Source organism: Vanessa cardui, chromosome 1 (genome assembly GCF_905220365.1).
Source record: "Vanessa cardui chromosome 1, ilVanCard2.1, whole genome shotgun sequence".
NCBI lineage: Eukaryota > Metazoa > Arthropoda > Insecta > Lepidoptera > Nymphalidae > Vanessa > Vanessa cardui.
The window spans coordinates 229,464-240,254 of NC_061123.1; the positions used below are offsets into that span (position 1 = coordinate 229,464).

General features: G+C 34.2%; 1 protein-coding gene across 1 annotated transcript; it reads right to left on the reverse strand.

The window, feature by feature from the left end:
• Positions 1–7,558: 7,558 nt before the first annotated feature.
• Positions 7,559–10,485, reverse strand: LOC124530780 (protein ALP1-like). Its single transcript, XM_047105058.1, has 2 exons — positions 9,982–10,485; positions 7,559–9,059 (listed from the first exon to the last, which is right to left on the reverse strand). Exons 1-2 carry the CDS (start codon positions 10,275–10,277, stop codon positions 8,174–8,176), a joined length of 1,182 nt encoding a protein of 393 aa, XP_046961014.1. The 5' UTR covers positions 10,278–10,485; the 3' UTR covers positions 7,559–8,173.
• Between the last annotated feature and the right edge of the window lie 306 nt (positions 10,486–10,791).

Consider the following 10,791-nt stretch of genomic DNA (forward strand, 5'->3'; position numbering starts at 1 on the left):
GCAAGCGAGTAAATGAGGCTTACATTTCCAACGTCCATGTTATTGCTACTGAAATATCACCAGTTTGCAACACACGGCCACGATGTTGGGAACTATGATGTCTCTTTATCTGCGATAATTCACCTTTCAAACTTTCACAGTATTTCTGTTTCACATTGTTATAGTATTTACATTGATATAGTATGTAGGTAGAGAGCAGATGTCAGAGAAGTCTTTGTTGTTAAGTAAACGCTGCCTTAGATTACTAAGTATAAATCTTTCTATATTGAAGATTGAACTGATAACAATATTAAACGAATTCAATATACAGACTCGCTTATGTTATTAATAAAAACTTAAGCGCCTTAAAACGGAGTCGCTTAAACCTCTTAAGCGATAAGTTCAGAAATCTATTTAAATCTTAAGTGCCAATAAATGTATAGCACGTCTTAGAACATGTTCTAGAATTAATGTAATCTTCGTAACATGCGTTAACGTACACGGTGCCCATTCATTCGTTATGATCTTAAACAACTTTATACTTTATGTTATGATAATAAGGTTCGAATTTGGATAGATCGTCGGGTGAAGACCGTCCCGAGATGCTCTCACTTAAAACCATGTCGAATACCGACATTCGAACAACTGCTTTCAAAGGGGCGAGTTCGAAAGTGGTTTCCAATAATTTCCAATTGAATCCTTTACTATGCGAATTATTCGCCGCAATCAAATACTTGTAGAGCACGCTCTGAATACAGATACACCTCTAAAGGTACATTTTTCATTTAATAAAACAATAGTTCAGTAGTTACGATACGTGATTTTTAGTCTAAGTTTTCGATTCGAAGCACCAGCTGGCACCATTGAATTATGTGTTTAATTATTGTTTAAAAAAATTCTTCACATTCTGTAACTGTTATTTTCTACTTTAAAGTCAAGGTAAACGTAGAAAATTTAGTAACGAGGGGATAAGTAAATAGTGTGTATCAAAGTTTTGTTTCAATTCATTTAACAACACTTATGAATCCTATTTGTAAATTCCCAATTTTTGATCGTGTTATGATAGGCTGATGAGGATTATGGTATTAGTTTGACGTGATGAAAGAGTGTAACGACAAAATAAGTGTAAGGAAATAATTAAAAGCTATTTGTATAATATTCTTAAAATTCATGTTATAAACATATGTCTATATACAATTCTTTGAATAATTTTCGTATCCATTTTTTGAAGAAAGAACAACGTATAATCTCGTAAGTTCATGCGAGTTTCCGGGAAAGTCTCTGGTCGCAGTCTCCGGCGCCGGAGCCAGAGGGAATTCGGGAACAATCTAATTGCGGCCGCCTCGGGCTCGCACTACATTCTCTCGAGCCGGGCTGTGGTACAAATTATAAAAATAAAATGTAACTAACTACATATTGATTTCAAAATTTAACACATTTTACTCATGAAATATTTTGAAAAATAATATAATATTTTGAACACCTCTTTTTACGAAGAACCAGGTTTTTAATGTAGGATTATTATTCAGCAAACTTACGATGACCTAACTTGACTCGGATTTGAGACGCTGCCTGATCCTTTCAACTTATGTATCCGCTGTCCTTGTACCTTCCCTCGTAGCTCGGCGGAGGTATCTTTAAAAAAGAGAATTTTTAAAGAGTGTCATTATTTGATGGTGCCTACATAACCGCGAAGCCATAACTACTTCCGCCCTCCTCAGATATTCAATCCAATACAGCAATAAAACTAAACCTCGTTCGATGTAGCAATTTCAACAGTTTGTTAAATGTAAAAATGTTTTAAATAATATTTTCCTTGAAGAATACTATAATAATTACAGAGTGACTAAAGTGTATCATTACCCTATAACAGAGCCTGTTGTCAAATATTTAAAAGTGAGCACAAAATATATATTGTGTAATTCGCGCCAAGTGTATCGCTTGACACTTTTAAGTGGATTAAAGATAAACCAGCGTAGACATCTATAAATCTTTTTACATACAAAATAAACATTAATTACTTGCCACCATTCAGTGGGGCTGAGGCTTCTACGGAATATATTACTTTTTAATTTTGATTCGTGTATATGTCGTTAGGAACAGATGAACTGCTTTTAGTCCAAAAATCTACATTTTCATATCACAAAAAAATTGTAATCGATCCTCAAAATACTATTTCAGTTACAATTGAGGGTATGGAATCAGAACGGAAACCGACATATAATTTATTCAAATAAGCTATTTTAATGCCTAAATAATCGTTTCTCTACAAGGTTAGATTTTAGGAGGCTACCATACCACACCCGCACTGGGTACAGCTATGGATTTTGCACCTGAAATCCTTCATCGATAATTATATTCCGATAGATTGTGAAGCGTACCTTACAGTAGATTTGTGTTTGAGCTCACATTTATAAATTACAATATTGTGTTCTTTGAAGTTGTCTAGTCTCCCTTGGAAGTGATCACCTCGATGAAATCGGTCTGGATGTCGTAATCAATGTAATGGTCGAACGGTTTAATTCATCATAGTTGTCCATTACAGAGTTATATGTGATTTTATGTTTCACTTAGTAATATAAATGTGATGCTCATGGGTTCAAACCCAGGCGAATACATTTGAACTTTCACGTGCCTAATATTTGTTTATTATTCATCAAGTCCTCAGCGGTGAAGGATAACATCGTGTGGAAATCTGCATGTTGCGAATAAAAATTTGCCACGTGCATACACCGACCCGTATTGGAGTAAGCTTCTCAATCTTTTTTTGATAAAAAGAGAGGTTTTACCAGTGGAATATTTACTGGTTGTTATGTTCCTATAACTTTTTAAGTTATAAAAATAAATAAATGTTACCCTTCGGTAACGTATATTTTAGTTTAGTTTAGTAAGAAGAATTGAACTATTTTTTCCTAGTCAAGAATATAATTTAATTTTTCAATTTCAATGCAACCATTGAAAATTCCGTTGAATTTTCGTCAGATTGCAAATATGTCACAAGTATTATTTTTATTCGCGGGCACAGTCCCTACTGTTTCCTACTTCAATAACCTCTAATATATTCCATCTCGTGTAGGAACCGGGCTGTTGTTAGTGATTTATATGAAAATGTATTTTAGGTTCCTACTCTGTCTCTCTCTCTCTCTCTTTTATAAAGTTAGATATAGTTAACTTACTAACTGACTTGTATCTGAAGCACAGTTTTTTAACACCTCAGTATCTGCGGACTTATATTAACAAGAAATTTAAAAATGTTATTTAAGTTTCTTGTTAATTACATATTTATTCACCGTGACTCCCTTCACCACTGATATGATTAATTCCAAATACAAAGGAAGCATATGAAAACCCCTTTTACTTGCTCGAAATTCAATAGCTCTGTTGCGTGACATATACGTGTTAAAATATATTCAGAGGAAGAATTATTTTAAATAAACAAAGTGCAACTGCAATACATTGTATTACAGTAGAAATAATATTGGAAACTAATTTCGACGGAATGTTATTTATTCTAAGCAGTAATTTAGATCCTAACTGTTCTCGTTTCAGTCTTGTCTACGAGATAAACAGAGACGTCTCTGGACAAATGTTTAGATTAGAGCAAGCCACTGCAAAGACTAATACATTCAGAAGTTCTCCCGAACAACGTCTGAACAGCTATAGTTTTAAGATTAGGGTGCAATCGGCTGCTCAATGCTATAATACTTTGGATACGAACTTCTACTACTAAATAAGTAATCATTTATATGTTCTTTCATAATAACAGATAATAAACTCAAATTACTTTATTCAACGTAGAAGCATTACATTTAGTTTATTGATCGTCAAATTAAACTCTACCACCGGTTGCTAAAAAGAAACACCCTGACCTTAGAAGAACCGGCGAAAGAAACTCTTTTCTTTTTTGTCAAATTAATTAGATACATAATTGTATATGAATAGAAACAGCCAGGAGGCGATCGTTTCATTCCCAAGAAGTGCTATCAAACATAAACTCATTAATAAAATTGTATATTAACCTCTCGCACACTACCGTTCCTTAACATTTTTCTTTAATTTGGCGACAGAAGCATTTTGAACGCTTTCTGGGATCCTGTTGTAAATTTGCAATATAAAAAGCGTATATTATATTGCCCCATATAAGAGTTACTGACTCTATGCGGTCGAGTAATTGGATTAATATCATTAAATAAATTAACTTTACAAATTTTGAATGTTGTATGTGATCGGACAAAATATATAGAATCAATTGAAGGCCTTATCTTCAATTTTCTAGGTAACTGTCTACGAAAATATATGTTAGTGTGCCAAGCTGATAAGACTTATCAATTTTTATACGTAAGGGAGTAAAGGGAGCACGAATGCATAAGGTATGAAAACATTTTGAAGGGTCGTTTTGTGTTATTAAGTACCAACGTATAGAAAATATATGAAATCGTAAAAAAACAAAAATAACCACTAATAATGTTCATTAACATACTTTTTTTTTCATGGTAATGGTAAGTGGTTACATATATTGACGCTTTAAGAAATAATAACCATTCCCTACATTACACAAACCAAAACCTTGGGAGCTGTGATGCTATCTCCCTTGTGTCTGTGGCACAACACTTGCCACTCATCCTTCAAATCGGAACACAATAATACAAAGTATTACTGTTTGAAGAACTGATGAGTGGGTACAGGCTTTCAACACACTCCGTATCCGTATATCGTTTTGGTTTAATTATAAATTATTTTAATAAACATCAACCTCGATATCTTATATCTGATGTACAATTGTACATTAAATGAAGACCAAACGATTTGACAGATTGGACCTACTATAGTTCATTAAAAACGGTAAGTTGATATCTTTTGATTTATAAATTTAATTTCACATATTATGCAGTTGTAAATTCAATTCAATCCTGTAACAAAATACAAAACGGCTATATACATAAAAATATTTCAATTTTATATTGATCACAATACGCTATGGCTATAAAATATTTATAAATAAAAGCAAAATAAATACGGACAAAATCCTTATACATAAAAACATAATTTTACAAAATTTCACCAAAGCGACGCTGTTTTTTTTAGATCGAAACATTTTTTAATCTCTTTCCGCAGATGCACTTAAAATCCCATCACATTAAGCGATTAAAGCGATTGTCGTTGAACGCTTAAAACATCCGACTTTTGTCACTTTCGTTAGTATGTGTTAGCGCTGAGTCAATACATTACTCGTAAAAATATTTATGTTGATGAGAACTTGAGCTATGTACGAAGATATACAAGCGATTACAAAATCAAATACGACTTATGCAAACACTTATGAGTCGTGATTTTATAGATTACACATTTTCGAAAGCTATGTTCGGTTCAGAGATCTTGTAACAATATGCTTTATCATTTAATACACATAATGAATAGTCGTTACAATTATATTATGGGCACGATCGAGATATGGGACAATAGAGACACGCCTTGTTGTATTACATAATATAAAACAAAGTCACTTAATGCTGTCCGTCGCTGTATATGCTTTATACTTAGATCTTTAAAATTATAGAACTGATCTTGGTACGTGAATGTAATTTAAACGAATATTTTCCACGTTGTTACAAATTTAAAATGCAAGGAATGTATTGTCTAATGACAAATAAGGTGGGAACTATGTAATACATTCTGTAGTAAATTTAGTATCGGCATTGCACTCGTACAAAGCCGGGACGTGTCGCTATTCTTCTGTAAAAGCCTGTAGGTGGCGCTACTGAGACACTCAGATAGTTATTAAAATCTCAAAATACAATAACAGATATGCATATTCGTGCACAAACATTTATACATAAAATATAAACAACCAGACTAGACTTTGCACTCTAGAATAGGCCCTGTACATAAAACATCATATCATTCGTCTTTATTTGTCGGTATAATATTTTCAGTCAGTAAGAAATCATTTTATATATGTATCAGTCAGTAAACATATCATCTTTCGGCTAGTATAAGTAACCTTTAGTGAGTTGTGCATTTAAACCTACCTCAAGAATCACGCTGTCCGTTTCTAACAACCATATTATAAAAACTGTTGGGCGATTTTCGAATCAGATTTAAGTTGTGTTTTTTTAAAAAATAATCGATATTTTAACAATTTCTCGCAAATTGTCAGTAATTATGTAGATCTGAATATAATAATAATGGTAGTTATAACTATCATTTATTGAATGCTTATAATGAAATGGACGAAAGCTGATTATAGGATTTACGTTTTATTCGTGAATTTCGCTCGATATATCGAATACAATTCGTTATCAATAAATTGGAAACGTCCGCTTGGAATGAGTTGCGGTCTAATTATATGGCTAATGTTAGTATTGTGGATTAAAGCTCCTGCGTTAAAACAATGATATATCATTCAAATTTTATTATTTACTAGCCGTGCCCGCGACCTTGTACGCGTTTTAATTTAACAAAAAAAATATATAAATATAGTATAAGTTACTGTCTATTATGTCAGTTATCTGCTAGTGAAAGTTCCTAAAATCGGTCTAGCTGTTCTGGAGATTAGCCAGAACAAACAGATACATAGACAGACCAACAAAAATTAAAAAAATATATATTTTGATATAAAAAAGTGTTAGTCTAATATTACAAACAGACACTACTATATTCTAGAGAATTTGTTTATTTACAACATCACATTAGAAACATCTAAAATGACCAGTGTTTCTTTACTATATTATCCATGTAGGTATATTAAGGTTATATGGATCCAAATCCTTTGCGTAATTTTAAAGATCTAACTTTATTTTATACTATGAAATGATGACGAGTGAAGTCTTATATATAGTGTTTAAGTGCAGGATTTATTAATTTCCAGATTTCCAAAGCAAAGACTTAAACTGCTTTTGCTTTGCGGTTTGTTTACAAAAATCAAGTTTTGTGGATTTTGTGTATTGTGGATTAAAGCTCCTGCGTTAAAACAATGATATATCATTCAAATTTTATTATTTACTAGCTGTGCCCGCGACCTTGTACGCGTTTTAATTTTACAAAAAAGAAAAAAATATATAGCCTAAGTTACTGCCTATTATGTTAGTTATCTGCTAGTGAAAGTCCCTAAAATCGGTCCAGCTGTTCTTGAGATTAGCCGGAACAAACAAACAGAGCAACAAAAATTTTAAAAAATGTTATTTTGATATATGTACAGACACCCCAATTTTATTATATGTAAAGATGTACAGATTGCAGGCAGACTAAATATTCTGCAGAATTTGTTTATTTACGTCATCATATTACAAACATCTAAATTGACCAGTGTTTCTTTACTATATTGTCTATGTATTATATACAAAAACTATCCTTGAAAATAACTTTATATATTAAAATAAAATGCATTAAAATCCGTTGCGTCATTTTACAGACCTAATCACACATAGGGATAGACAGCGGTAAGCAACTTTGTTATGTATACTATGTAATGATGATGAGTGTTAAGTTATATAGAGTGGTTAAGTTTGTTTACGGAAAAACATTTGGGATTTAAGCTATTTCCAGATTTCCGTTGCAAAGACTTAGGCTAAGAACTCACGGAGCGGTTTTCACCCGCACCCGCCGCGGGTGCGGGCCCGCAGCTTCTGTAGAATGCAGATATATGTGTAAAAAATTAAAGCACATTTCACGACGCGTTTTACGCCCGCGGTGTGCGCGGTTGTTTGCGGGTCCCGCTGCACTGGCGGTTCATCTTCTACCGGCGGGCGCGGGTCGCGGTCCCGCAGCCGCGGCGATTTGCACCCGCGCGCTCTGCGGTCGGTTGGCGGGCGACCGCGTTGGCAGCGGGGGGGAAATCGCGCCATTTTGCTGGTAGGCAGTGATAACTCCTTGTTCCGTAGTGACGCGTTCAAGCACGCACGCGCACGTTTGTCAACAAAATGGATACTGATATTGAAGTCGATCTACTAATTACTTTGGTTCAAGATAGGCCAGTTATATGGGATAAGAGCTTAGAAGAATATAAGTACAAAAACTTGACACTCAAAGCATGGGAAGAAATCTGCGGTATTTTAAATAAAGATTTTGAAAATTTGGATGAGACAAATAAAAAAAAATATGGTTAGTATTATATAAGTTTATTTTTAACCTACAATAATAATTAATAATTGAGCTGTGTAGTAGCGGGTCGTAAAAAGAATAATAATTAACGTTATTAAATTTTTGACAATTGCCAGCTTAAAGCTCCGCTGTCACTCATAAAATATTGTTGAAAAATATCTCTTATGTTGTTGGCTTGTCTTCCACTGCGTATTGATGGAGGTGTTTGTATACTCTCAAGATTATGAGTAAAATCTTCTTCTCTAATGTGATGGCCGTCTCGTTTTCGTACAAAATTGTGAAGTATGCAACATGCCTTCACAATATTAATTGATAAAGGTATTGATACATCCAATGCACGATTTAAAATTCGCCATTTGTTTGATAAAATGCCAAATGCACATTCTACGTATCTTCGTGCTCTCGATAGGCGATAATTAAATACCCTTTTTTGTACACTCAAAAATTGACCACCATAAGGTCTCATAATGTGTTGATGCAAACCAAATGCCTCATCGGCTACGAATACATACGGGACAGGTGGCAAAGTAGATCCGGGTAGTATTTTTTCATTAGGTAGTTTGATAGAATTGCTATTAAGCGCATTGCAAAAAGTAGTATTTTTAAAAATGGTTGAATCAGCATTACTTCCCGGGGCTCCAATGTCTACAAAAACGAAGCAGTAATCCGCATCAACTACGGCCATTAATACAAATGAAAAAAAATCCTTATAATTGTAGTAAATTGAAGCACTGTTATCTGGTTTAGTTATTCTTATATGTTTGCCGTCTATTGCTCCGACACAGTGGGGAAAATTTGCGTACTTGTAAAATTTTTGGCTGATTTCTTCTAAAAGTTCTGTAGTGATTACCGGAAAACATTCAGACATTAACACCTCCCATAATTTTTCACATGTCGTTCTTATAATTGCTGATATAGTTGTGTGCCCAATTCTGAATATGTAGTGCAAATCGTGCATTGAAGTCCCACTTGCTAGGTATCTGAAATAAATAAATTTACTTAATTACGTATATTTTTTTTTAGGTAACATGATTATAAAAAAATGGAAAAATATTAAAGATTGCTGGATGAAAACAAACAAAAAAGTTGAAACGGAAACAAAATCTGGATCGGGAGCTAAAAAAACTAAAAAGTACATTTATGATGATCAGTTACAGTTTTTGAAGAAAAATATACCTATTGAAAATACCTCCTCAACCTTAACGAGCGATGCTACAACTGAACAAACTACTACTACTACTAACACTACTACTACTGTTGCATCAACATCAGAAGCTTTTGCTACGCCTATCACCTCAGTATCTTCTCAAACTGGTGTTAAAAGAAAAAGAAAAGACGACGCCGACAAAGCATTAATAGAGATGTTGTCTCAACGCGAAGATAGACATTTGTCATTTTTTCGAGGAATACTGCCTTCATTGCAAAATTTTGATGAAGCAAAAACAAGACGATTTCAAATAGCAGTTCTACAAATTATTGATAATCTTGATAATAATCTTCCAGCATTTTCTTATCAATATCCACCATATAATTACAGTCAAGAAAATATCGGCAGTCAAGAAAATATCGGCTATCGTACCTATTCTACTTCTGAAAGCAATACCCAAAGTCCACAAAATATTCCATCAGTTTCTTCAGTCAATACTAATTTGTCAGATGATGTGTATTTTCAATAAAAAAAATTTTTAAATATTACCACTAGTTTCATTAACACCTGACGCAAAAAGTATATAAGTATGTTGTATCCGTTGTCTGGTATCTATAGTATAAGCCTCGTGCTTAGTTTGGGACTAGATGGCGCTGTGTAAAGATTTCCAAGAACAACATTTATGTGTGTGTGTGTGCGTGTGTGAGTGCGTATGTGCGTGCGTGCGTGCGAGTTGTTAAAAGAAACTTACATACCTTAATGTGACTGCCAACATTTCCTCTGGTGATATGGGATCTCGCATATTAGTATGTTGTTTTTGAAGAGCAGTTTCTGTTTTTTTTTTAAGTTCTAAATAACTACTTATGGACATTCGGAAATAATTAAAGAACTTCTCCTCATCCTTCTTTAACTCATTAATAAGAGTAACAAATAATCCATAACGATTTCTTTCCGCAATTAGTGGATGTATCCAGAATCTTTTAGGCCTTCTTTTTTTAATTCTTCTGTGAAGTAAATATAACGCAACAGCTCGTTTCTGGTGTGTATCCATGACGGTCTGGAACTGAACTGATCGTTTAACCGCCCGTCTTGCAACCGCCCGTCCTGCGATAATCAACCGCTACGTTTGCGGGTGATAATCGCAACCGCGGCGGCTGCGTTATCGCACAAAACTGCGGTCTCGTGAGTTTTGAAAATAAACTCCATTCCGCCACCGCGGCGGGCGCGGGCTGAAAACCGCTCCGTGAGTTCTTAGCGTTAAACTGCTTTTGCTTTGCGGTTTGTTTACAAAAATCAAGTTTCACAAATGAAATCCACACAAGCCCAATCATATCCCGTTCTCCAGTGTCCGGCGCGTAATCCGGCCCGGCGTGATTGAATCGCGACACGGCTCCTCTGGTTCATGCCTGCCTGCTCTATTATTCAAACTACTGCCTTAGACGTGGCCGCATTGTTAGCGAAGGTTTTTTCCTATTTAACAAAGGTATCTGGCAAATGGGTCACCATATACATTGGCGCTGTAAGATATATTAATCATCCCTTACTTATAGTCAATTTATGTGGTA